Genomic DNA, 27,149 nt, shown 5'->3' with positions numbered 1-27,149 from the left:
AAAAAAAAAAAAAAGATTCCTTTTATGCCTGTAGTTTGTAGGATTTTTTTTTTTAGCATGAATGAGTTTTATACTGTGTGAAAGGCATTTTCTTTGTCTAGTGAGATGATTGTGTAATTTTGGATATTCATTTTTCAAAAAATATTATGTTCACTGTTTTCCTGTTGTTAAACCAACCTGGCCTCCCTGGCATAAATCCACTGCAATCGGAATGAACAACTTCTCGGATAGTCCGTTTGACAGGATTTCATTTAAAAATTTTGAATGTGTATCCATTGAGGAAAATATTGGTTTATAGTTCTTTTTGTTTTTCTGCTCCCTGGTTTAAGTATTAGGATTCTATTTGTCCCATAAAAGGGAGCTTGGTAGAGTGCTTTCTTCTTCAAGTATTGAGAATAATTTGTATAGACACATTGAGAAAGAAAGCCCTCTACAAGTTATTCTCCTGTAAATTCATCCATAACAGATTTTTTCTTCCCTTTGGTAGTTCCTTTACAACTAGCTCCATTTCTTTTTCTGTGACTGGGTTACTTAAGATCTGTATGTGGTGTTCTGTTACAGCATCCCATCTCCCATCTCCACACCTTTGCACAGAGATGCCAGAGACATGCCTGGAACACCATCCTTCTTCACCTTTTAGCACCTCTAGTTTCCTTCAAGGTTCAGTACAGTTTCTCCCTCCTACACGAGGTCTTTCCCGATTCTCCCAGATGCTAGTGCCTCTCCCATCACCCCACTTATTTTGCATTTCTTTGGGATTCCCTTCCATTTCCATTGTCTGTATCTTGTATGTATGTAGCTATTGACTGCTGCTTCTCTTCTTGAGAGCAGGAATCCTGTTTTTGCCTTTCTTTTTAATCCCCAGGGCTTAGCTTAGTGTCCGGCACTTCTAGTAAGTGGTTAGTGTATGCTTCTATCTATAACTTGGTGTTTCCCACTAGAAGGTAAGCTCTCTGAGGGCAGAGACTGTTTTCTGTGTGTCCTCAGCACCAGCTTGTTGGGTAATCAGTTCTCCCTATCTTTCTTTTTCCTCACAATCCCCACCCACCCCCCATGCCCGTCAAAGGCTCCCACATGTGGCTGTCCAACTGAGACTCATCCATTTATTCCTGGGCATAACAAATATTTATTGTGTGTCCGTTCTGTGCTCCATGCTGTGTGAGGCACTGTTTGGGCTGCACAAAAAGTTCAGGTCAGTCTCCCCACAAGGAGCTTACAGTCAAGTGGGGAGGCTGAAAAATCTGCTTAACGTGTACCGGTGTCTGGTGGAGAGGCGTCTTCCTCTGCCTCTGGTGGAGGCTGTGCCACACGTAACCTTCCTCATCTCCTCTGTTTCTGCAGCTGGACCCACAGACCGTGCAGACAAAGAATTGGCACATGGACGTGATCGAGATGAATGGGGTAAGGACGCTGGTGCTAGAGGGGATCCCATCTTGGCATGGTGGGCCTCCCTGTTGTCACTCCCTGGCTTCCAGTCAGGGAAGCTCTGTCTTTTTTTCAGAGCATTTTTCAGGGGCATTTCAGAGTTTTCCTTGGGTTAGCCTTGCCCATGATGGAGGCAGCCCACATAACAACTGGACTGCCCTGCCTTCCCACAGCTTGATCCCTTTGTGTCCGTGACCTTGTTGGAGACCCCCTTGTTGGGGTCTCCAACATCACCATGTGTCTTGGTGGCATTTCCAGGGCATTGACTATCCTTTGTCCCAACCCTGCCCCAACTTGGCCTTTTCCTCGATGCAGATCAAGGTAGAGTTCTCCATGAAATTCACCAGCCGAGACATGAGCCTGAAGAGGACCCCGTCTAAAAAGCAGACAGGAGTGTTTGGGGTGAAGATCAGCGTCGTGACAAAGTATGTGCCATTCCTGGAACTTGTATTCCCCAGGCCATCAATCCAAGTGCCCCAGGCCCCTCTGCTCCCTGCCAAATCCACACGTCCCCAGGGGGTGGAATAAAAGAGCCCTCCACTGGAAAGGCAACATTCTAGGTTCAGATCCCCACTCAAAACCCCATTTGGGGGGTAAAGAAATCCATCTTGTCCTACAAGAAAGTAAGGGGGAAGGGAGGATGGGGGGATAGAAGAGAGGGCAGACTGGGGGAAGGGGTGATCAGTATGCTTACTATCTTGGGGTGAGGGGTAGGGAAGAGATGGGGAGAAATTTTGGAACTTAAAATCTTGTGGAAATGAATGTTGAAAACTAAAATAAATACCAAAAAAATCTACTAAAAACCCTTTTGGGGTTTTCTTGGCGAAGATTTGCCATTTCCTCCTCCAGCTCATTTTACAGATGAGGAAACTAAGGAAAACAGGGTTAAGTGACTTGACCAGAGACACACAGCCAATGAGTGTCTGAGGCCAGATTTGAACTCAGGAAGATGTCATCCTGACATTTTAGCCATGGTGCTATAGCCTGGGCCTCAGTTTCTTCCTCTGTAAAGTGAAGGAGAAGGAATGGCTGGACTAAGTGATCTCTAAGATGGGTTCCAGTTCTGAAATGCTCTGATTCTAGTGCTTAGCACAGCTCCTTAACAAATGATGATTGATTGATTAATTCAGAAGCTGGCTACTTCATCCTTCCTCTGACCCCTCTCCCCCTGGGGCAGATGAGATTCTACTGCCCTGAATTGGCAAGGCAACATCTTCCAGGAAAAGGCAGTTTAGGACAGGAAATCTCGTTTTAGATTACAGAGTTCCCTGGGTTCACATCCTGCCTTCCTCTTGTACTCCCTGTGTGACTTGGGACAATCACTTACCTCTGCGGGCCTCTGTTACTTCATCTGGAGGATGAAGAGCGTGGGGCTTGCCAGCCTCTGAGGTCCCTCTGAGCTCTGCCTCTGGGATCCTATAATCTTGGGACGTGTTGGGAGAAGGGTGGGGCACGCTTTGGCCCAGCTTGTGTCTTATCTCAGAAAGGAGTCTTTGTGACTGGGAACTAAAGCTCTTCCCTAGAAACAGATACCTCATTCTCCTGTAGGAGGAGAGCCCCCCAGGGTGGTTTGTCCTCACTGAAACTCCTGAAGGTTTTCCCAAAGGAAAATCCTCTTCCCTCCTTCATCCCTTTGTACTCCTGTTTAATCTGCCTCCCTCTTATGAAACCCAACATTTTGTACTTGACCCTTATCTTGGTATCAATCCGGGAAAAGAGAACAGATATGCTGTGTACCTTGATCTGACACCCCCACCCCCTTTTCCAGCCCTCTACTGGCACAGCAAGCCCTGTGGGTATTTTCTGTTGTTCTCCCTCCCTCTTTCCCCCTTCCCCATTCCAAGCAGCCATGACTACCCAAGGCTGGGGAATGAAGACATGAGTGGGAGGTAAGGGGAGGTGACTGCTATCACGGCAAAGGTAGTCACCGTGCTGCCCACTCCTGCCTCCACAGGCGAGAGCGCTCCAAGGTACCCTACATCGTCCGGCAGTGTGTGGAGGAGGTGGAGAAAAGAGGCATTGAGGAAATCGGCATCTACCGGATTTCAGGGGTGGCCACTGACATCCAGGCACTGAAGGCTGTCTTTGATGCCAGTGAGTCCCAGGGGAGCCCTAGGACCTGGGAAGAGGAGGGCGGGGAATGGGGCACACTGCCTGAGAGGGGATGCAAAGGGTGGGACTTCCACTCTTTCTTGTCTGGCTCTCAGGTGTTCTCCCCAAGCTTGCCTAGACTTGCAGGTAGAGGGGAGCCTTGGATCTGACAAAGCTGAAATTTACAGTTTACATCTTGGAAATTGACTCCCGTGCTCATTCCCAGAGTACTCAGTGGAGACATTCAAAAGCCCTGATCTCACACTTCTCGGCTTCTGGATGCCAGGCTCCTGAGGTCTTTCTCAGTAGAGTTTGAGAGGCACTGTGGGCCCTGGGTGAATTGCTTCACTGCCCAGTGTTCTAGGTAACCCCAGAGACAGGTTGTTCATTTTCATCTTATGACCTCCTTGGGCAATCTGCTAAAGCCTATGGGCTACTCAGATAAATGTTTTTTAAAAGCCTAAAATGTATAGGATTATAAAGGAAACCAATTACAATGAAGCAAATGCATCAAAATATACATTGTTTCAAAGTTCAAGACGAGGTTAAGAGTCTCTAAAACTGTTAGTTGCACAGAAGGGGCCAACTTGTTTTGGGGAAAGTAATTTCCTCACCCAGGAAATCTCTGCACCAATAAAATCGGTCTTTATCCTATGATATTTATCCTACCTTCTCTTTTAAGCCCAGAAGACTCTCAAAGGTTGGACCAGGGCCTTTGGTTTCATTCATATGATCCTGTAGTGATGAGCCTAGGACTGTGTCTTCTTATTGGTACTTAGTACTTGGTATGGACTGGCTGCCTGCCTGCCTGCTGGGAAAGCCAAGCTGGTTTAGGCAGACCAGGCCAGTCCCTTAGAGGCTGAGCTGGACAGCTCCTGAAGAATCAGCCTGAACCTTCTCCCTGGCCCTTTCCCTCTACCCCACCCCCACCCCAGGAGAGGCAGAGGCCCTGATGGGTGGCCCTTGGCAGGCACAGAAGATGACATCCTTTGGGGAGAGGGGGGAGGGCAATGAGAGTAGGTAGGGAGAGAAAGATTGGGAGAATGGAGGGGGCAGGATGGGGCCAGGAGGCTGAGGGAGATACTGGCACAAAGCTGATTGTTCCTGGCCCAGATTTCTCTTTGTGGCCTGAAAACGGAGGCTTGGTTGAACATGATTTTAGGTGTAAAAAATGTGCCGAGCTTTCCAGAGAGGGGCTTAACTGAGACTGTCAGTGAGGACAGAGCCTTCTGTACAGTATTAACATGGCTCCAGAGCTCTGGATTATGGAATTGACTTTTCTCTCTCCCCCATCCCCTTTTCCACTCTTCACATAAGAGAGTCATGACCAAAGCAAACCAGATTGCAGCCCAGGGCATAGTACCCCCTCCCCTGTCATGGCTGAGTAGGGACTCAATGAGTCCCAAGCTTCTCCAGAAAGGGCCAAATCACAGCTTCCTCTATGGATTTGTCTTGGCCCTGCCTTATCTTTAACAGGGATATTGGAGAGACAGCATAACATAGGAAATAGTGTAATAACAATAATAACAGCTAACATTTATATAGGACTTTAAGATTTACAATCTGCTTTTTACAAACATGATCTCATTTGATCTTCACAATAATCCTGGGAGGTAGGTACTATTATGATCTCATGTACAGACATGGAAACCGAGACTGTGGAAGGTTGGGATTTGCCCAGGATCACAGCTAGTAAAATGTCTGAGGCAGGATTTTGAACTCAGGTCTTCATGCCTGCCAAGTCTCACATTCTGCCTTATGCCCACAGCTGCCTAGGGCAAGGCTGGCTTTCAAGCCTGGCCTCAGAGTTGCCTAGCATCTCCCAGCCTAGGTTTCCTCATCTATAAAATGGCAGGTTGGAGTAGTAGGCCTCTGAGGTCCCTTCTAGCTCTCCGTCCATGATCCTTTATCAGAGGCCTGTCTGAGGAAAGAAACCATTTACCAGGAAGGCCCTTCATGCCAGCTTGTAGCCAACCCCCATGTTGATGGCCCCTGGCAGGAAAGATCCTTCTGACAGTTTTCTTAGCACAGCATGAATAGAATAGGGAAGTATGGTACCTCTGACCTCTAGGGGAAGAGGGAACTGGTCTGAAATCCCGGGGCCCTAAGACAGGAGGGAGAGAATGTGAAAAGCTGCCAAGGTGTGTGTGTGTGTGTGTTCATAAGTAGGGTGTTCTATGGGAGACAGGATTCGACTTATTCTTCTTGGCCCTAGAGAGGGAAATTTGATCAGTGGGTAGAAACTGCAGGTTTTGGCCAAAGGAAAAAAAAATGGTAACAGGAGATCAAACAACATATGCATTCTTTGGCGGGGGGGAGGGGGGGGGAGAAGGTGGAGGGATTTTGCTGGCTCTGCAAAGGTGTATTTTAGGCAGGATAAGGGAAAACTCTAATGATTACAGTTCTCCAAAATTGGTAGGCCATGTGCTTGCCATTCCTGGAAGTCTTGAAATAGAGACCAGAGGAACCCTTATCGGGGATGGCTTGGATGCATTCCTAGCAGGCAGCTCTAAGAATCTATGGGGGTGACTAATTCGCACTCCTCTCCTCTTCTCTCCTCTCCAGACAATAAGGATGTGCTAGTGATGTTGAGTGATATGGATATCAATGCCATTGCGGGGACCTTGAAGCTGTACTTCCGGGAGCTCCCAGAGCCCCTCCTCACAGACAGACTCTATCCAGCCTTCATGGAGGGCATTGGTGAGATTTGCGCCAGGTCTGGAGGGCTCCCCTGGGCTCTCTCTTAGGCTGAAGGCTGGCAGTTGGGGCTCCTGTCCAGGTGATCCTGGGATTGGGGAGCATTTAGGAAGGCATAAGAACATGCAGCTGGTTATTGGTGCTGCGCCTTCCTTTCATTTAGGTTGGAGAGGGAAGATTTCTAACCCCAGATGCCTTGAATTCCCAGGTCCACTAGAAGCCTCCAAGCCATATTATGTTGTTATGGTGTTATTTGACGGTTTGATGGCGCTCAATATTCAGAACAGGGCTGACCTTTGAACATAACTGAGCCTGATGGAGCAACTGAAACTTGGTTTTTGTTGTGTGGTCTGTTGTACGCAGCACTCCCTCTATGGTCCTCTCTGGCTCTTGACCTGGAAGCCTGACCCCCAGCCCTATCATCTCCTCCCCACCCTTCCATCCTGTGCTCATGGTCTCCCTCTACAACCTTCTGTCATTCTTATTGTAACACCATGCCTCTTGCCTCTCCAAATATTGACGTTTTCTGATCAGCACAGCCTGGATTGCCTTTCCAAGTCCAGTCCCACTTGCCAGAGGGACTCAAGAAAAGGGATTCTCTGCCCTCAGCTGTACTGTTCATGGATAGGCTGCCTTCTTGACCCTTCTACCCACAGAGTAAAATAGCCCTTGATAGGGAAGCTCATGAGTTTGGCTTCCAGCTTCTGCCTTTATCTCTGTCCTCTCTAGCACTCAGGTCCCTTACCCCCAACTGCCTTCCTCAGTGAGATAGAGAGACTGGAGATTTGTCTCATTTTAGAGAGAAAAGGGACCCCTTCACCAAGCTCTGGTGAGGTGGTTTGCCCTTCCTCCTCCAGCCTTCCAGCTCTGCTTCATTAAAAATGGTAACAGGAAGTAAAACACCATCTTGGGTTGGGTGCAAAGGAAGAGGGAGCTGTGGGGGAGGTGGGGGAAGGCAAAAGGTACACAGGCTTTGTCAATTGCCGCGGTGCACATTGGGAGAGACGAGTGAATGAAGAATGAACGGATGAATAGGCCTTTATCAAGGGCTCACCTGGTGCCAAGTGCTTTTCCAAGAGCGGGGGATACAAGCAAAAAAAAAAGTTAAACAGTCCTTTACTCTCAGGGAGCTCCCAGTCTGACTGGAGAGCACAGCACATGAAAGACTGGTCAGCTGCTGGCTGGCTGCCGGGCAGCAAACTCTACCTTGCCGCCTCCCACCGCATTCTCTCTTGTCTTTTCTGGAGACAGGAGGACTACTGGTCAGGGATAGTGTCCAGGCTGGATCAGCTGACCTCTGAGCCCGGCTTCTGGGCCTCAGTTTCCTTCTTTGTCAAATGAGGGTCTTTGATTAGGTTACTTCCACACTTCTTCCTGTGACTTACAGAGCCCTAGGTCCAAGGGTACAGCATGAGGTCTATAAAGAGAACTCACCTGTCCAGAGAGCTGTGATGGCCCTCCTGCAGAAAAGAGGATGGTCATATTAATCCTGGGCATAGCAGAGGGTATGCACCCCTCTCGGTTCCTTCCAGTGGCTCAGTTGGACAAAAGTGTGGGCTCTGTAGGTGAGGCCTTGGCACATACCTTGTCCTGATGAGCTCACTCTCTTGCTGACCCTCTTTCTCCCGTCTGTCTCCAGCCCTCTCAGATCCTGCTGCCAAGGAAAACTGTATGATGCACCTTCTTCGAACTCTTCCCGATCCCAACCTCATTACTTTCCTCTTCTTGCTAGAACACTTGAAAAGGTAAAGAGGTGTGGGGGGGGGGATTGCCCAAGGGGCTCCTGAGATTGGTAGGACTACCCAGCAGGAGAGGCTAGACCTCTGTGTGATCTTGGCAACCTCTCCATAACCATACCCCCAGGAAGGCAGGTGCCCAGGGAGGTTGGATGGTCCTCTTCCAGAGAGAATAGACTAGCTCTGGAATCAAATCTTCTTTCAAGTCTTACTGCTTGTGTGACCTTGGATTAGTCACTTCACCTACCTGGGCCTCAGTTTCCTCCTTTATAAAATGGGGGCATAAGGGAATCCTAAATGGCCTCAGAGGTCCTTTCCAGCTATAGAGCTGCAATCTTAAGATTCTTCACCTTCCAGTTCTTGATTAGGGAGCCTGTGAACTTAGATGGTAGGGGGTGGAACAGGAGTAGGGAGCCTTCGGCCTCTTGGCCACATGTAGCCCTCTAGGTCCTCAAGAATGGCCCTTTGACTAAATCCAAACTTCACAGAACAAATCCCCTTAATAAAAAGATTTGTTCTATAAAACTCGGGTCAGTCAAAAGGCCGTACCCAAGGACTTAGAAAGGCTCAATGTGGCCTTGAAGCCACAGGTTCCCCATGCCTGGGCTGGAAAGAGGGATTGCACTTCTCAGGAATCATGGCATCAGCTCTCCCATCCCCCCTCCATCTGTTCTCCTTGGGCTCTGGGTTCTCTGGCTTCTGGGAATCTGCCTTGGTGAACATTGGTTCAGTCTGAGCAGAAGCTGACTGTTCAGGAGGCTGGGCCTTTCCCACACCTCCAAAGGGGCCAGAGGAGTGGGAGATGGAGCTGGGAGTGAGCTCAGGTTTCACGTTCCTCCCATCCTCAGGCACTTTCCCCTCTGGTTTGGCCAGGACCAAAGTCCCATCCAGTTCCCAAACAGTTTGGAGAGTGAGCAGGAACATCCATGGAGAAGGGCAAAGGGAAAATCCATTAGGTTTTCCACCCTGAGAACCGGGCACAGCCTGTTCCCACATCTGGTCTCCTGGACCAGGCTCAATTTCTGTGTGGGTTGGGGGCGGAGGAGGCCTGCACAGCTGCCTCCAGACATGGCCCTGTTTTCCTGCCTGTTTCCAAGGCAATGGACTGCTCCATTTGGGCAGGGCCTGTGGGTTTTCCCTAAAGGATGATGGTGGCCCCAGGAGGGATTGGGGGGCATTTGTAAGTGCAGGTCAAGCTGGAAACAGCTCCAGGAGACACTTCTCAAGTGGCATTGGGGTGCTGATGCTGAGGACAGGAAAGGAACAGGTTTTTTGTTAGACAGCTATATGGGAGGAGATTGGGGGAGGAACGAAGGGGGGGGAGGGCTAAGGCCTGCCTGGGCACTGGGTACAGACAGCAGCTAATACCTGCTGTTTACAGGGAGAAATCACAGCGAGTACATCTGGCCAGTTATGCAAGAGACAGGAGGGCGGGGAGAAAACCCAAGGCAGGCTTCTGAGCATCAGTCATCTGGAAGGAGGGGGAGAGGGACAAACCCTTCACCCCTGGCTTTGGAGAGGCCACCTTCCATTCTTGGAGCTCCCTCCATAGGGCCGGCTCCAACCCAAAGCCACTATGGCCCCCTCCTCAGCCCAGTCACACCTAACTAGCCAAGTGACCTTCCTTTGAACTCTCCTGATCTCTCAGAAATGAGGGGATTGGGCTAGATGGTTCCCCCATACATTTTTTTTTTTTATTTTTAAGCAATTGGGGTTAAGTAACTTGCTCAAGGTTACACGGCCAGTTATTTCTGGGTGTGGTGCTGAGTGTCTGAGCCCGGGATTTGATCTCCAGGTCCCAGGTCGTCCCAACACTGGAGCCGGTGCTTTTACTCGCTGAGCCACCTGGCCGCCCCTAAGCAATTGGGGTTAAGTAACTTGCTCAAGGTTACACGGCCAGGTGTTTCTGGGTGGGTGCTAAGTGTCTGAGCCCGGGATTCGATCTCCAGGTCTTCTCAACACTGGAGCCGGTGCTCTTACTTGCTGTGCTACCTGGCCGCCCCTCCCCCATACATTTTTAAAAAATCATCCCAAGAAGGTTGGGCTCAGCAAACTGTAAGGGCCCTTCTAGCTCTAAGCTTGTGATGCTGTGAATCCCTCAAGCCTCAGTTTCCTCTTGAAGATGTCTCCAAGGTCCAAACCTATAGTCTAGAAATTAGTCATGCCTTCAAGGCCCATCCTCAAAGGGATTGGAGCTCCTTGGCCTCCTAGGGAGGCCCCCAGGCAGTGGATGCAGAGAATGGGCAAGCTGGAGCGCCATTCCTCCAGGGGCCCAGGGCAGGAATGACCAGTTCTTCCTTCCCTCCTCTTCCCCAGGGTTGCTGAAAAGGAGCCCATCAACAAAATGTCCCTTCACAATCTGGCCACTGTGTTTGGCCCAACATTACTGAGACCGTCTGAGGTGGAGAGCAAAGGACATCTGACCTCAGCCTCGGACATCTGGTCTCATGACGTCATGGCACAGGTAATCACCAGGTGGGGTGCCTCTGTTTCCCACTGGCAGATGGGGATCAGAAGCAGAGAGAGCCTGCCTCCCTCAGGTACTTGAGGAGAAAGAACAGAGGGCGAGGGTGGCACAGGGGTTAAAGGGCCTGGCTTGGAATCCAAATCCTGTCCCTGACACGTCCTGGCTGTGAGACCCTGAACTTGCCTCTTGGTGCCACAGAAAGCTCTCAAGATCTGCACTGGTAAAGGCCTTGCCTCCCTGAGAGTTCCCCATAGAGGGAGCTAGAAGTGAAGTCGGGAAGACAGAATGCAAATCCTGCATCAGACACCCACTAGTTGTGTGACCCTGGGCAAGTCACTCAACTTCTCTGTTAAGTTAAGCTGTGTCCTCATCTGTGAAATGGGGATAAGAAGAGCACCTACCTCTCGGAGGGAGGGCAGGCAGGATGAGAATCCAATGAGATAATATTTGTATCGTACTTTGCAAGCCATAAAGCTTCATATAAAAGCTGGCAGTTACTGTCAGGCCAGTGAAATTACAGCCTGATCTGAAAAAGAAAGAACACATGGGCTGCTAGAAGAGAGATTGCATGATCCGCTGGCTGGCTCCCTGTAGATGGGTCTGATCCCCCTGCCTACAGCCAGCTCAGGAGATCTCCGCCCCACAGTGCCGGGCCCCAGCAGGGGCAGGAGGCAGCTTTTAAAGAAGCAGGGCCTGGAGGTCCTCTCCTCCCAGGACCCCACACGAGTGCTAGGATCTCTCTCTTCCACCTCCTCCCCCCTCCCCCAAATCACTGAAGGCGTGTCATAGTGGAGGCGGCCCTGGCCTTGGAGTCAGGTAAGACTCAGGCTCAAATCCTGCCTTTGGCCACTAGCTTCAGACCCACAAGCCCCTTAATCCCTTGCTGCCTTAGTTTCTTCATCTGTAAAATGAGGGGGTTGGATTCAGTGGCTCCCATGATTCCCTGCTCCTGTCCTCTGTGGAAGAAAAGTCACGTGATGCTGTCGTCCCAAAGCTTCCCTAATATGTAACAGCAGGGGGTCAGTGGGCCATAGGGGCAGAACTCAAGGCCCTTAGGACAGGATTTCTTTTCTTTTTAAAAATATATATATTTTATTAATTTCATTAAATATTTCCCAATTACATTCAAAAAATTTTTACATTTAAAAAATTTTTGAAATTAAAATTCTCCCTCCTGCCCCTACCCCACCCCTTGAGAAGGCAAGTAGAATATCAGTTATAACCTTGTTTATATAGGTATGTGTATGTATATGTATGTGTACATGTATGTGTATAACCCCCACATGTGTATGTATACCCATATACACATATGTATGCATGTGTGTGCATACTCATACATGCACTGTGTGTATGTATACACATATACGTGTGTGTACATTATTTTCTAAATTGTTTCATTGGTTCCCTTTGTGACCCTATTTTTTATACATTTAAAACTACTTCTGAGAAGGGTCCCATAGGTCTCACCAGACTGCCAGGGGGTCTGGGATACAAACAGAGTTAAGAACCCCAGGCTTGGGGCGATTAGGTGGAACAATGAATAGAGCACAGGCCCTGGAGTCAGGAGGACCTGAATTCAAATCCAGCCTTAGATACTTAACACTTACTAGCCATGTGACTTTGGGCAAGTCACTTAACCCCAATTGCCCTGCCTTGCCCCCTCCAAAAAGAAAAAAAAAGGAACTCCAGACTTGGAGTGGCTTGTCCCTGAGCTCCCCTAAGGCCTGAGAATAAGGGAGAGAGCGCAGGGGAGGGAAAGCCAGCCCTGGTCAGAGGAGAAGGTTGCCATTTTCCGCCCCAGGGATGGCTGCCTCCCCAGGTGACATGAGAGAAGGCCCCACATCTGGCTGTTCCAGCAGCTAGCACCAGTGACTGGCACAGAGCCAGACGCTTCAGTCAGTACTTACTGATTGATCAGATTCCTATCCCAGATCTCAGGAGGCCTGCTCCTGTCAGGTTGACCTGTCCAAAGTTGCTTTTTTCTCCGTCTCAGTCTGGAAGCCTTTGCCCCTCCAGGATGGGCATGAGGCCATAGCCCAGGCATTCATGCCCACGCTGCCCCCTGGGTCTGCAGGATGCAGAGCTGCAGTAGACTTCCTGGCCTTCTCAGGCTATGCTGCCTAAAGGAGATGCCTTCTCTCCTAACTCACCCCATTCAGTGGGTCAACAAGCATTTATTAAGTGAGAGCACTGGCTTTAGGAGTAAGAGGAGCTGAGTTCAAACCCCCATTGCTGATACTCTCCAAAATAACCAGGTTGGACCGGAAGACCCCGCGGTCTCTGTGGGCTCTTGGTGTTTGGTCCTGGGGTCCTGTCCCGTGCTGCCTTTGGGCAAGCTCCTGGATTTTGAAGTTCCCTCCCAGGGGCCTGGGGCAGCTTCCAGCCCTCACTGCCTCCCTTCTGCTTCCCCTCAGGTCCAGGTCCTCCTATATTACCTGCAGCATCCGCCCATCTCCTTCGCAGAACTGAAACGGAACACACTGTACTTCTCCACGGACGTTTAGCACAGGCATGGGCGGCACGGGGTCCACCACGGGGGCACCAGCTCCCCCTGGCTTGGCCCTGGGGCTCAGCACAGACTTGAAAACCACCACCCCACAAAACCAGACGGAGCAGACCAGACAAGGGAAGGGGATTTCTGAGAACTGGAATGTCTCCTGTGCAGCCCTGTACAAAGCTGGCCTCGTCCTCCCCCGCGGCCCATCATCCCGCTGTGCTCCATCCTTGCCCCTCTGTATTTCCGCTCATGTCTGATGCCCTGTGGTGTTCAGGAATCATCCTGTGTATATTTGTCACGAAGAAAAGGTAGTGGCCGGCTCAGGCTGGGGACCTGGACCTTTCTTTCCTCTGGCATTTTCATTCATTCTGAGGCTAAGTGCAGAGGTTTTTTGTTTGCTCTGCAACTTCTGCCAAGCTGCCCTCTCCTGGCACTGTTCCCAGAAGGCCCTCCTCTTCACTTCCTCCACCAACTCCCACCCCACAGCCCTGCATGTGAAGCCTTGGCCCAGGGCCGCTGCCTGGGAGAGCTCTTTGAGGTGCCGTGTCCTGCTTTGCCTCGGTGCCGGTGAGGCCGCCAGACCACAAAAAGGGGCCACGCTGACCCCCCTGGCTCAGAGCAAGGGTCCAGAGACAACTCTGGGAGCTGCCATTGGAGCATCTCTCATCCTGGGAGTGTGTCCAGAAGGGTCCGTCCTCGTTTCCTTTCCCCGCTTTATAACCCCATTCATTCCTAGGAGAGATTATCACCTGATTTTTCTTCCCCTGCTTCTCACTTCCTTCCTCCCTGGTATTCTATTTCCTTTGTGTGCAGACTCATGGCGGGTGACCTGCTGTCCATCCAGAGGGTTTGGGGGAACTCGACTCACAAGGGTGTACATGACCTTAGGCATGTCACTTCCCCTGTGATCCTCAGTTTTCTCACCTGCCAAGTACAAGTCTTGGACTAGAAGACCTTGAACTCCTTCCTCTCCTCTAAATCTCTGATGCTGGGGAAACAGAAGAATTTGGGCCACTTCTCCTCATTTTGTGTTCACAGATTGGGAAGTGAGAGGTACCGAGTGTAGCTCTGGGTCCCTAAGGAGAGAGGTGGGAGGTGGGGCAGGGAAGGCAGCTCTGTGAGTGAGGGACTAACAGCTATTTTTCTGCTGGGGCCTGTCTCCCCCTGGGGCTACAAATAGGACTGACCCAGGTGCCCAGGAAAGGAGTTAGCCTTCAGTGGGCAGCCCCAGCCCTTGGCACCTTTCTCTTACCTCCTCAAAACCTTTGCCTTAGACCTGGGTGCTCTGTAGCCAGGCACTGCCACAGGGTACCCCCTTATGCCCTTGGGGAGATCTAGCATGATCTCTGAAATCCCCTCCTCCCCCAAGCCCTTTTCCAACCCTGCCCCAGCCAGCAGAATGAGGCAGGTCAGCCACGGAACAGACCCCCTCTCCTGCCTTGCTAGAGCCCCTGGGGTATGACAGTTTGAGGCCTGGGCATGATGGTTGCAGTTGGCCTCTGTGGTGCTGTTCTTTCAGACCCCATCTCTCCTGCCTGCCTGACTTCTGGCAGTGACCTTCCCAGCCAGCTACAGGAAGGGGGTTAGAGGGAGGGAGCAGTTTGGCCTCTCTGAGGCTGCTCTTCAGAGGACCGACGCACACCTAATTCACACTCCCCAGCCAACCTGGCAACACCACAGCATGACTTGTGGAGAGCAAGATGGATTCTCACTCACCTGAGACCAGTTACCTAGTGCTGGGAAGAGGAGGGAAGTCCCCTCGTCCATACCCCTGGCTTTGGGACTGTAGAGCCCAGTGAGAGTTCCATCCACATAATGATAGGATAGAGTTGACTTGTAGAAAGGCAGGGCACCCTGTGTTTGAGGGCATGTGGAAGAAGACTGCCCTCAGTGTATTCCTGGCTTCTTAGAAACTGAGAGCAGCCTTGCCTGGCTGGTGCTCAAGGCCCAATTTGGATCAGATGCCAGCCCACGAGATGCAGCCCCTTCTGTGAGAAGCACTTCCCTCTGGTCCTTTTTCTCCCTTGCCCAGAAGCTGGCTAAGGCCACAGGCTGGCAATGTCAGGGAAAGGGAAGGGACCCACTGGCAGCAGAGGTTCTAGCATACCAGATGAAGAGGAAAATCCCCAAGTCCAAAGGCCCCAGCTGCCCAGTAGCCTTGGCACGCCAAAGTTAGCCTCCCGGACCATGGAGCTTTTCTTTGACTTCCAAATCAAGTCCTAGGACTGGAGAGAAAGCTTGACAGGCTGGCGGCAGCTGAAGATGAGCCCTCTGCCCCAAGGCTCCCTCCAAGAAGCCAGTGGGAAAAGAGGAGCAGCTTCTGGCTTCTTAGGGAGTCAGCTGCTGCCACCTGGAGACAAGGAAGCAGGAGAAAAGTAGAGGCAAAGGAGAAGGTAAAATAAAAATATTTATGTATCTCAAAGTCCACAGTGGGAAGAAAGGATAGGTACTGAGCTAGGACAAAGCTGTACAAGAGAGAGATCCTTCACTTTCTCAAGTTAGGGATGGCACAGCCTGGGCCCCAGCCATTGCAGCCTGCTCTGTGGCACCCAGAAGACAGGCTGCAGGTATCCTGCCCCCTCCAGTCACCTTGCCCTCTTCCACACAGGGGCCTGGGAGATCTGGTGTTTTGCAGATACAGGTAGGATAGGGCTGTTCATTAATAATTTGACTTTAATGAGTTGGTAAGGATATATTTTTTTGTCTGTGTTGTTTCAATTATGTAGATTATTATAAATGGATGTAAACCATGTGAGAGGAAAATGTTAATAAAAATGCAAAGCCCCAACATTTGCACAAAACAGCCCTGTGGTGTGGACATTTGCCTTCTCAGTGGCCCAGGGAAGACCTGGCAGCATCCAGATGTTTTTCCTGAATGCTGCTTTCTCAGCTACGCCTCCCCTTCAAGTCAAAGATGGAATCAAGGTTAATGAGAAAAAGCTTCTCAGTCTTCTTCCTGGATCTTGGTTGAGCAAGCTTGTTGGTGTTACCACCAGCCACTATGGTCTTGGCTAGAAAAGCTGGCGCTTTTTTATTGCCCCCACTGGTAGGATGCCAACTCCCCAAAAGTTCAGAGGGTGAAGGGGCCCAAAAAGTGGTTGGATGGTGGGTAAAAGGCAGGGGATCTTGTGTTTTCAAGCACACACAATGGGTTCTCTCTCTTAAATTTTCCTCAATTTTCTTCTGGAAGACAGAGGCTGTTCTTTGGCAAGGGCCAGGCCTACTCTAAAGAGCTTCTTGTCTGTAAAGGGGCTGAAGCACAATGTAGTCCCCAAGCTCCCATCCACGGGTGCCAGAGGGATGATGCCGGCTCACATCAGGCCAGAGCTCACCCAGTACTGTGTTTATTCTGGAGAGAAGGAACAGATGTCTTTGAAAATTAGTGTTTAGTTTATGAGCTCATACTATAGATCTGGCCATCTAAAACAGGAAACCATTCATCTCCTCTTCTGATTGAATAGTCAATTCTGACAATGCTCAGTTTATTGAACCAGCTTCCACAGAGCTCATCTTCTCAAAGGCAATGGAGAATAGAGCATTTCATTGATTCATTAATAACGACATTCAGGGCCTCGTGCCATGGCTGGGCTGGATGCTACTCAAGTTGGCTACGTGGTGTCCTAATGCTCTGACAGGTAATTGTATAGGATGAGGAAACTTGCCTCCACAGTGCTTCCCAAAATGCCGTATGGGTGTCAGGGGTGCTGGAACCACTGTCAGCTCCTGTTTGCCCTGAAAGGAACTGTCAAGAATAGAAACGTCAAGACTAATAGCAGCAGCGGCCTGCCATGCAGGGGGTCTGAGAAGCATCATGTTGAATTCATTATCAGAAGGCTGTGGGGATCTGCCCAGGAGATGAGAGACAGGCAGCCAGAAGAGGGTGTGATTGGCTGGCACGAACCACACTGCTTTGGGTACAGAGGCACACTCAGCTGTAAACATTTGGGCGAATTCCTCTGAAAGGAGGGTGAAAATCAAGGTGATAATGCAGGTAAGGTAGCTGCACAGTGTGATAGGAAGGGAAAGGGGTGCATAGCTGGGGCCCCACCCAGCCCATCCCAGCATCAGGATAACTGCCTGAGATGTCAGAGTCAAGTCTGAGGAATGCCATTTCCCATTGCCAGACCAGTCCCCCTACCCTGGGCATTCTCCTGCCCGGTTTAATCAAACTGCTTCCCTGGGCAGAGATGGATTTACTGTGGATTTAAAAAGTATGTTCGAGTTGATGGGAGAGATGGTGAGAGGGCATCTGGATTTTGTGCTAATAAAAGCGTCCTTTAGGACATAGAACAGCTCAAACCTGACATGTTAGGGCAGTGTCTCTCGCCAGGTGACCAAACCTTCATTTTCTTCCTGTGTGCTATTAGTCTGAGAGCCTTTTCATTTATACACCAAACTGGCCCAAGATGCCCAAGCGTCAGGTGTAAAACACAGATCCTGCCAAATAGAGCACTCTGAAAGCAAGGTCGGTGAGTGGCTGTCACTTATATTCGCCTGCTTTGGACTCAATCAAAGCTGAGACTGATACTGGAGAACACAGGGAGGGGAAAAACCCTCACAACAACTTCCCACTGACAACACTGAGGGCAGAGGGGGGATTCAGCCACCAAGTTAAGAAGGAGTGAGGCTCGTTCACACCTGGCTCCTTAAGCCAATGTCAAAGAAAACCAAGCCTGTCTGCTCAGCCAGCTGGAAACATGGCTGTCAGCAAGCCAAAAGGGAGAATACCATGCACCCCAGGGATATACTCAGTGGGCATGTCTGTAATGGTCTCCAACGATGGACATGTCCCTGTGTGCACCCTTAGGCCTAGCTTCAGTCAGAACTTCCCACCCCTTTCCCTCTGGGCCACAGGGTAGGTACCCAAGTCCTGTTCTGGGGAGAGTTTGACAAAAGAGAAAAAGACCATCAAATCTGTCTTTTCAAACTGTATTTAAATATACATTTTCCACAGTAAGGATGACCTGGTGGTAGCCACAGAATGGGCTAGAAGGAACAAGTGACTTTTACTTTGCCCCCAGACCCTCTCCCTTCCCTCAAATAAGGGAACCACAGATATGTTGCCTGCAAAAAATCCCAACATAGGATAGTAAAGAATGTCTGTTAGCAGTAATAAAGGTAGGGTGGACAGCTGCAATCACAATTCATAACTCCTTAAAGTCAACAAACTGTCCCTGAGCTGTTCGAAGCGGCTATTCTGTGGCATTTCTTACTAGAAAGCTCTGGGTGGAGTCCAGGAGGGACTGAGGATCACCATCAAAGGCAGTCTGCCAGCACCTGGAAAGAGCTGAGTGTAGCTGCTCGGGAAACTGGAGGCGCGGCAGACGTGACCAACAGAGCCCACCTTGTGTTACCCACCACTCAAGGAGAGGGGAAGCAAACCCAGTGAAGCTTTCAGACTCATGGTTCAGGCAAAGTGCTTAAAGGACAGGCCTCCTCCATGCAAGGCTCCCGATGGGGTGCTCAGTCTCTCACCCAGGAGAAGCTCCTCTCATCGTAAGTAATAATCGATCGCAGCAGAGAAAGCAGCAAAACCTCCACAGCCAATGACCCCGGCCTTTAAACCAGCTGCAAAACAAAAGGAGAGATCAACCACTCCGGGTATGGAAGAGACGTCAGATTAAGTTCTAGCTGGAGAATGGCACGAACACAGATAAAGCGGCCAGCAAGGCCCCAGACAATCGGCCCCCTTGCAGCAGCTAGCTACACATTCATTTGGCTCCTCTCATCCGAGTGAATTAATCAGTTCATTTCCAAAGCAAGAGCTTCTTCAGAACAGGAACCCAGTCTAAGGGCATCAACCTTGGAATCCAATAAAGTAGACAGCTTGTCACCCTGACATTTGTTTATAGAGAGGTGATTAAAGGAGAATGGAAGGCAGCCAATTTGCTCCAAGGCAGTAGCAAAGGCAGGAGAAGATTCAGCAAAGAAACAGCAAGCTCTCCCTATTCCTCTATCAAACACAACCATTTGGTTAAGGCTCAAGGGTAGGGGTAATGATGACAAATCTTTCAGCAATTATGGACAAACAAAAAAGAGGATTTAGATTCTGGGCAAGCCAGGAGGTGATGGTGGCTAGAGAGCTGTTGGGCAATGCCTGCTGCTTCCACAGAATCTTCACCAATTTTACCAACAGATGGCAGCTTAATAACAAAGCAACTTTTAAATTTTATCCTAATGGAGGGGAATTATAACATGGAATGTTTAAAAAGCCACTCTTCCAGGGTGGCTAGGTGGCACAGTGAATAGAGCACCAGCCCTTGAGTCAGGAGGACCTGAGTTCAAATCTGACCTCAGACACTTAACACAAAACTGGCCATATGATCTTGGGCAAGTCACTTAACCCCAATTGCCCTCCAAAAAAAAAACAAACCACTCTTCTAAAGTCATTAGAACACCTGTGTTTGGTTCTACCTGAACAGAAGGATAACCAACAGGCAGGTAACTGAAATGTCTCCTAGCACATGGAACATGCTTTCTAAATGCTTCAAAGGGTCAAGTGTGGTCCAGGGGCCCCAAAATAAAGAGTACAGAATCACAGGGCTGGAGCAACTAGGTGGCACAGTGAATAGAGCACTGGCCCTGGAGTCAGGAGGAGCTGAGTTCAAATCCAGCCTCAGGCAGCTGACACTTAACTAGCTGTGTGACCTTGGGCAAATCACTTAACCCAACTGCCTTGCCTTCCCCCCTCCAAAAAAAAAAATCACAGGGCCAAGAGGAATCTAACTGTCCTTTTCAAAAAGAAACCTAGAGTTTCACTTCACATGCACAGCAGACTGGCAGAGATGCCAAGAGCCATAGTCAGCTCTGGAGGAGCTCTGAAAAAGACAGGCACCTTAACAGGCTGTTGGTGGAGCTACAAATGATTCGTCCCATGCTAGAAAGCATTTTGTGACTGCAGGAAGTCACTAGCCTCTGCCCCAGTAATCCCACTGCTGGGCACATGCCCCCCAAAAGCAAAGAGAGGGGAAGGTCTTGTAGATACCAAAATTTCATAGCAGCACTTTTTTTTGGTAGCAAAAAACTGCAAACAATATGGAAGACCAATGAGAAATGGCTGAGCAGACTGCAGCATGAGAGTGGGACACGATAGTATTATATCACAAACACCAGTGAATGTGACAAACGCGATGAAACACGGCACTGAACTAATTCTTAGTTCTGGGAACAGAACCAAGGGAACCACAATAACGTCAGTGAAAACACTAAAATCTTGCCCAACTCAGGCCATGGGATCAAGGATGTAGAAGCGAAAGGGCCCTTGGAGATCATGGAATGATACCCCCTTGTTTTCCACATGAAATAGTCCCAAAGAGATGAAGTGACTGACCTACCAACCAAGTGCTTCCTATGGGCCAGGAGGAGGAAACACAAAGACAAAGGTTAAATGCATCGTCTTTGCCCTCAAGCTGCTGTGTACACAGAGGCACGCACCAGGGACAACCAGGGAGCACACAAGATCCCAGCAGGCTGGCGCCCTCACTCACAAGGAGACGCCTGCTAATGCATCCTCTCTAGACAACTCAGGGCCTTCTAGCTTTGAGTATCTGCTACACCACGGCTTCTAACACATGAGTGGGCCTGGACCAGATTCAAATGTAACTGAAAAAATATGCAACAATACAAATAAAGATGCATAGATCTATGCAAACATAGATAACGGTACATTTTTTTTTTTTTGCTTTTTGGAAGGCAGTTGGGTTTAAGTGACTTGCCCAAGGTCACACAGCTGTTCACCGCACCACCTAGCCACCCCTGATAACAGTACATTTTAAAATGAAGACACACGCATTTCACAGGGACAGAGGAATGGGCTGTTTCTGAGTTGGACTCCACTGCACCACATGCCTCCATCTAAAACAGATCTATGTACATGGTGATTTAGCGGGGAAAGGTCAGGAAAGCCTCCTGCAGAAGGTGCTGTGTGAGAACTGAGACTGGAAGAAGATGGGATTCCCAGGGGCAGAAGGGAGGGAGGGCAAAGCCCAGAGACGGCAGTGAGTAACATATGAAGTTAGAAGGGTAATCTGACTAGACCATAGGAAGTGGAGATTTGTGGAATAAGGCTCTAATGGTCAGCTGGGGCAGGGGGGAAAGGTCTTTCTGGAGTAAGTGCCAGAACTGAGGTCTGACCTCAGGCCCTCTGATTCAAAGTGTTGGTCCCAGAGAAAAGAGGAAAAAACACATGTCCTCCTTCCAGTCAGGAAAGAGGAGTGGAGTGTTAGGGAGCCTATGAGACACAGTTGTTTCATTGATCAGATTTTGCTCAAATTTGTGTTTGGAATAAGGGACAATTCAACTGATGGGAGTGGGGAGCAATATAGTGGGAAGTGATTCTTCTTTTCAAAGTATAAAAAGTAAAAGAAAGAAAAAGGAAGAAACCTAGATAAAATTCCCTATGGTATAATCAATTTCAGTATAACCATTCCTGGGACTGCTCACTGTCAAAGAGATGATTCTTCCTCTCTAAATTCCTGCACAGATCGTACACTCAGAGATTTTAGAACTAGAAGTGAGTCCAACCCCTACTTCTTACAGATGAAGAACACGAATCCCTGAGCCTTGCCTGGGTTATATCAGACTGGAGCCCCCAATCCTCAGACTCCAAATCCAACCCTCATTCCACTATACCCCAGAGCAATGAAGTGCCACCTGCACGCCAACATTCACACATGGCTAAATCTGAACTGCAGGCATCAGGAAACGATGGTCACCTGGGCTGCCCTCTGGGCGATGCCGCCCCCAATCACCAAGGGCACCCCCACGAGAGCGGGCCACTGACCTCTAAAGCCAATGGCTCCTCCAGTGATGCAGCCGCTGAGGGTGCTGTTCTTCCAGTCGGATTTTCCCCGATACTGCAGGATTTGAAAAATACAGGTCAGTGCCACAGAAACAAACCAGACAAACAATCACAAAACGAATCACGGGTTTCTAGTTGGCCAATTCATTTTGCCATTAATAAAAATCCCATCTTTTTTGAAAAGAATTCTTTTTTTCAAATATTTTTTTCCAATTTATGTAAAAACAATTTTTAACATTCATTATTTTTAAAATTTTGAGGTGCAAATTCAAAGGCGACTCTGAAAGTTTAGGTTTGTTCAAAGGCATCTCCTGCAGATGGCACCAGGGCACCTGATACAGAAGGTCCCAAGCCGTTAGGATGCCAGGATCTCTCTTCCTAACTAGCCTGACCCAGGCAGATTAAGTGAAACTACAACCTTTTAACTCCCACATGGAAAAGGAAGCCAGCTTGGAGCTGGATATACACAGGATATACAGGCATGTGCCAGAAAGCTAACTCTCACGCCCCTGGAAGGGGTTCCCACCCAGATTGCCGGGTGATGAAAGGAAACTCATCCTCTTGGTTTCTCGCTGCTTCCCTGGCACAGGAGCTCCACAGCATCTGTACCAGGCAGGGATGCTAAAGGTTAATGTCCATGAACCAAAATCTTTCAGAAAGCCATCACTTACAGATTCCACTAGACACTCCGTACAGGAGAATATGGCGCCCACAATGGCAAAGTTTTTGGCATAGGACATTCCTCTCTGTCCCATATCTTTGAGAACCTCTCTTGCAGTTGGTGTTCGATAGGGATCCTTTGGGTCAAAGCCCACATTCGTATCAATGCCAGCAGTGAACACTCCAAATGCTCCTCCCAAGACAAATCCTGAATAAGTAAAAGGAAAAACTGTTATTTCGCCAAGTCTCCTGTAGTAACTCTGGACTACAAAATGACCTCTGCCAGCAGTCACACTCCCCTGATGTCTCTACTTTTTGGAAAGTGCTCACGGACAAGAGAAGGTAACCAGAGGCTGTTTGGGGGCTGCATATTATAAAGAGCATGAGTGTTAATCATGGGCACTCTAATGATCACTAAACACAATGACACGTGCTGGCAAGTATACAAGATAAAAAACATCTACGTCATGTTACAAAAGGGTTCTTGGCTCCCAAACGACTTCCCTGATGAGAGAATAGAAGGACATGAAACACTGTAGACCAACAGCTAACTCTAAAACCTGCCACATAATTTTATAGTTATGCCTGAAGCTGTTCCTCAAGCTCACAGGAATCTGGTGATGGGCAGATATGGGGAGATTCTCCTGGAAATCCAGATAAAGGAAACTGCCAAGAAGGAAGGTCCCCATGATTCCTCCCTTTCCTCTGAAACCTACAACCCACCTTATCCAAACTCATTTTCACCCTTTATATAAGGAGTACCATGAGTGCTGTGGTGATAGTCAATTCAGCTAAATAACCAAACCATTAAGCACTGACTGTGTGTACAGCTGGGTAATAATAGGTAATAATAATAGCAAACACTAAAAAGGCACTTTAAGGTATATACAACAACACTCTGAGGTGGGTGCTTTCTTCATCCCCATCTTATGGATGAAGAAGCCAAGGCTGAGAAGTTAAATGACTTGCCTAGGGTCACACAGTTAGGAAATGTCTGAAGGATTCAAACTCGGGCCTTCCAGATTCCAAGTTAAGTCCTCTACCCACCATACCACCTCTCTGTGCCGGTAATGAAAACATCCTAGTCCTCAAGGTAGTTACAGTCTATTGGCGGGAGAGGAGGAATGTAGCATGTACACAAATAAGTACAAGATCATGGAAGGAGAGGGGGAGGAAGAGAAGAGAGAGAGAGAGCACACTCACAACTTGGAGGGAGAGAAAATGAAGAGAGGAAAGACTTTAAGGAAGAAGTGGCAGTTGAAAGAAAACCTGGAAGGATGCTGGGGACTCTAAGAGTCCGAGGTCAGGCGGAGCGGCCTGGGCAAAGGCGTGCAGGGTCAGCACCAACTGCTAAGCCCCTCATCTCCCCAACCTTCCAGCATTCTAGACCAGGTGTGGGCCACAGGTTTCCCACCCCTGCCCTTGACTTTCACACACACCCTGAAAGCCTCAACTGCCCACTCTGGCTAGCATCTTTCTCCTCTCCGTTTCCCAGCCCAACAGCATCTCACCTGCTTGGTCTGTGCTCTCCATTTCTACTTCGTAGTCACTCCAGGTTTATTCCAATCTGGCCTCCACCCTGATAAGTACTTTGACCAGATTCTTTTTTTTTTTCTAAGCAGTCAGGGTTAAGTAACTTGCTCAAGGTTACACAGCCAGGTGTTTCTGGGTGGGTGCTAAGTGTCTGAGCCTGGATTCGATCCCCAGGTCATCCCGACACTGGAGCTGGTGCTCTTACTCGCTGTGCCACCTGGCCGCCCCTACTTTGACCAGATTCTAATCACCAAATCCTCTTCCCAGTCCTCATTCTCTCTGACCTCAACATTGTTATCCACCCTCCTGTGGTTTCCCTAATACTATGGTATTATTGCAAGCACAACTGCAATGGGTGCTCCAGGACCCCCCAACTGTAGTTATTCCCCAAGGCTGACTACTCACTGCTGTTCTGCTAGATTCTCCCTCAAAGAACTCATCCACACTCAATTTCAATTATTACCTCAGTGAAAAATTTCCATATCTTTGTCTTTAGCCCTGACTCCTCCCAAGCACTAATTCTGACTTCAGTGTCCCCATCACTTGACACATCATATAACTGAATGGAAACTGTCCCTCCTTTCACCAGCTTCAAGCTCGTCCCTTGTCCCCACCACACACAGAGGGCAGCTCTTGCCTAACTTACCCTAATCCTGTCAAAGGCACCACCATTATCCCCACGGCACCAGTCTTAAAATCTGACATTCAATTCTTACCATCTCTATACCCACTTACCAAGTTCTGTTCTCATATCTGTTCATTCCTTTCCATTTTCACTGCGTCCACCCTAGTCCAGATCTCAAGCTGGATTATTACAATAGCTTCCTAACTGGTGCCTTCCTCTCATTTCCTCACCCATACTGCAAACCAAGATCTTCTTGAAATATTATATCCCCTCTCCTCTGTCTCCCTCCCCCTCCTCTCTCATTCATAACTCCTTCAGGTTTACAGAATGAAGTCCACATTCCTCAAACTGGCATTCAAGACCACTCATAATCAGTTTGGTTTTGCTTGAGAGGAGGCATGACACTGGATACTTAAAGTCAGGAATATCAAGGTCCAAATACTGCCCTTGATCCTTACTATTCATATAACCATGTTCCAAATCATTTAACCTCTCCAGAGCTCAGTGCCTTCATTTGCAAAGTGGGGATGAAACACTTGCAGTATCTACTAGATAGGCTTGTTATAAGACTTAGATGAGATAATGTACGTAAAACGCTGAAAATGGCAGCTATTATTACTTACTCTCCCTATTCATCTCTTCCTCCCTTCCAGGCCTTGTACCTTTGCTCACAAGGCTTCCCAACACCTCCCACTCCAACCCATGCTTCTCCTCCAAGTGCCTCTTCCCACTCTGTCACAGAAACCTAATTTACAACCTGTACTATCCATCTATCATACAGTGCCTTATAATAGCAGCTTTTCACGTGTTAATGTCTTGCCTTTCCAGTTAGAGTATACATTACTGTTTTATGGCAATATAGTGCAATGAAACAACGCTGGATTTGGAGTTCAAGATGACCTGAGTTTCAGTCCTGGTTCTATTACTGACTGTGTGACAATTTCTGTGGGCCTCAGGCTGCTCATCAATAAAATGAGGTTAGTCTAGATTATCTAGAGATTGTGACATTTTTCATGTCATGAACACACCTCTAAGCAGTCTCATGAAATCTATGGACCTTTTATATGAATGATGTTTTTTAAGTAACTGAAAGAAATAACATTTAATTTACAGGTAAGTGAAAATAAAGGCGTTATTTTTCCCCATCCAACTGGACAGACCCCTTGAAATCTGTCCTAAATCCTAGATTCACATGCCCTGGTCTGACTGATCTCTGTGGTTTCTTCCAGCTCTAAATCTCGGACCCATCACAGCAAACTGGAGGATGCTTCTGCCTGTGACACAGAACCTCAAAGTGAACAGGGATCCCCTCCTCTTCAACTCAACCAGTGTGTGAAGGCGATGGCCAAACCCTGGGGAAACTCCTGGCCAGGCTGCCCTTCGTGCCGCACGTGTCCAGTCTACCTTCCATGCCCTGCCCCTCCCCACTGCTGTCCAGGCCCGCATCAGCTCCCTGCGGAGCGACCCCTCCCCCAGGCGCAGCTCCCCGACACTAACGCTCGCACCCTCCAGAAATCAACTGCTGAGAGTCTATGTTTGCAAGAGGGAGATGAGCCAGAGGTCGGGGAGCCACGGCCCCGGGGAATGGAGGCGAAACGGGAGGGGTCAGAGACGACGTCCCGGAGCTTCCCCGCGGGGATTCCGCTCACCCCCGACGCAGGCCAGCGCGGCCTTGAAGGCGCAGCTCTCCATGGCCTTCTCGATCATCTTCTGCTCCTCGCTCTTGGCTGGGCTCGGGATCCCACCCAGCACGCCGGGTTCCAGGAGCCGCGGCTGCCGCTTGTCCCCCACCAGGTGCTGCAGGAGCAGGCTGTACTGGAGCGGGGCGTCGGCGGCCGACTGGGGCGCCGAGGCGCCGGAGCTAGGAGCCGGGCTTGGCGCCGCCATGACCGCCGGTGCCCCTGCCCGGCGCGCTCTGCCGGCCGGTCTTTCGGTCTGCCCGCCTTCCGGCGGCGGCAGATTCCACACCAGCGCTTGCGCCGGACGTTTCTCTGCGGCAGATTCGATGCACGACGCTAAATTTTCCCTGGCCTGCCCGAGGACACGAGCGAAGTTCACTCACTCACAGCGCCCCTGAAGAGCTATGAGGTTTTTTTTAAAGACAATTCCGCTGGACTCAAGACACTGTCAAGCGGAATTTGTCGTTTGGGGATGCTGAGCATATGGACCATGGGCTCTTGTTACATGGCCGCGCGGGGCGTGACGGGAGCTGTAGTTCAAGTTTGGGCGACAGGCCCTGGCATCCGGGAACTACATTTCCCAGAGAGGCTCGCGCTGCACAATACCGTGCCTAGTCCTCTCTCTCCTTCTAGAGGCTGCTGGAGCGCGTTGCAGGGTCTCGAGGAGCTTCCGGGGAAAGCTAGGCTCGCGGGAAGCAGGGCAAAGGCGCATGCGCCCAACTCCTCCCTCTTCCCTCCCTGCTTCGCCCTGGACTGCGGAGCATGAGGCGCGGTTCCCGCGCTTTCCCACGTGACCTCGGGTTCCTCGCCTACTGGCTTCAGTTTGTGTGAGGAGGGCGAAGCTGCAGGCCCGAGGTCTTCCCCTGAGACCTGAGGGCCGGGCGGGACACTGACCATCGTGGTGGGTGGATGAGGAGGGGGGAGAGCTGGAGGACAGCT

The 27,149-nt window shown here is 49.6% G+C and overlaps 2 protein-coding genes across 8 annotated transcripts in view; one reads left to right on the top strand and one right to left on the bottom strand.

Moving 5' to 3' along the window:
- The window catches only part of ABR (ABR activator of RhoGEF and GTPase), a 300,539-nt gene extending 284,823 nt beyond the window's left edge, over positions 1 to 15,716 (top strand). For all 5 annotated transcript variants that reach the window (XM_069089720.1, XM_069089721.1, XM_069089723.1 and 2 more), the window contains 7 exons: positions 1,342 to 1,401; positions 1,741 to 1,850; positions 3,380 to 3,519; positions 6,082 to 6,216; positions 7,853 to 7,958; positions 10,266 to 10,413; positions 12,831 to 15,716. In XM_069089720.1, coding sequence (XP_068945821.1) covers positions 1,342 to 1,401; positions 1,741 to 1,850; positions 3,380 to 3,519; positions 6,082 to 6,216; positions 7,853 to 7,958; positions 10,266 to 10,413; positions 12,831 to 12,920 — 789 coding nt within the window. In that variant the 3' untranslated portion in view covers positions 12,921 to 15,716. The remainder of the gene's footprint in view (positions 1 to 1,341; positions 1,402 to 1,740; positions 1,851 to 3,379; positions 3,520 to 6,081; positions 6,217 to 7,852; positions 7,959 to 10,265; positions 10,414 to 12,830) is intronic.
- On the bottom strand, positions 15,569 to 26,465 carry TIMM22 (translocase of inner mitochondrial membrane 22). 3 transcript variants are annotated; one of them, XM_069089727.1, is made up of 5 exons: positions 26,181 to 26,463; positions 22,385 to 22,581; positions 21,696 to 21,768; positions 18,389 to 18,481; positions 15,569 to 16,655 (listed from the first exon to the last, which is right to left on the bottom strand). In XM_069089727.1, the coding sequence occupies exons 1-4, from the start codon at positions 26,416 to 26,418 to the stop codon at positions 18,405 to 18,407; spliced, it is 585 nt and encodes a 194-aa protein (XP_068945828.1). In that variant the 5' UTR covers positions 26,419 to 26,463; the 3' UTR covers positions 15,569 to 16,655; positions 18,389 to 18,404. The 3 variants fall into 3 exon arrangements, with proteins under 3 accessions (XP_068945828.1, XP_068945829.1, XP_068945827.1); XM_069089728.1 differs by lacking the exon at positions 18,389 to 18,481 and having other exon boundaries at positions 26,181 to 26,465; XM_069089726.1 differs by lacking the exon at positions 15,569 to 16,655 and having other exon boundaries at positions 17,827 to 18,481; positions 26,181 to 26,462.
- Between the last annotated feature and the right edge of the window lie 684 nt (positions 26,466 to 27,149).

Source organism: Petaurus breviceps, unplaced genomic scaffold, assembly GCF_028583685.1.
Source record: "Petaurus breviceps papuanus isolate PSGF00001 unplaced genomic scaffold, PetGlider_PUasm1.0 186, whole genome shotgun sequence".
Taxonomy (NCBI): Eukaryota; Metazoa; Chordata; class Mammalia; order Diprotodontia; family Petauridae; genus Petaurus; species Petaurus breviceps.
This window is presented reverse-complemented; position numbering and strand designations above follow the sequence as displayed.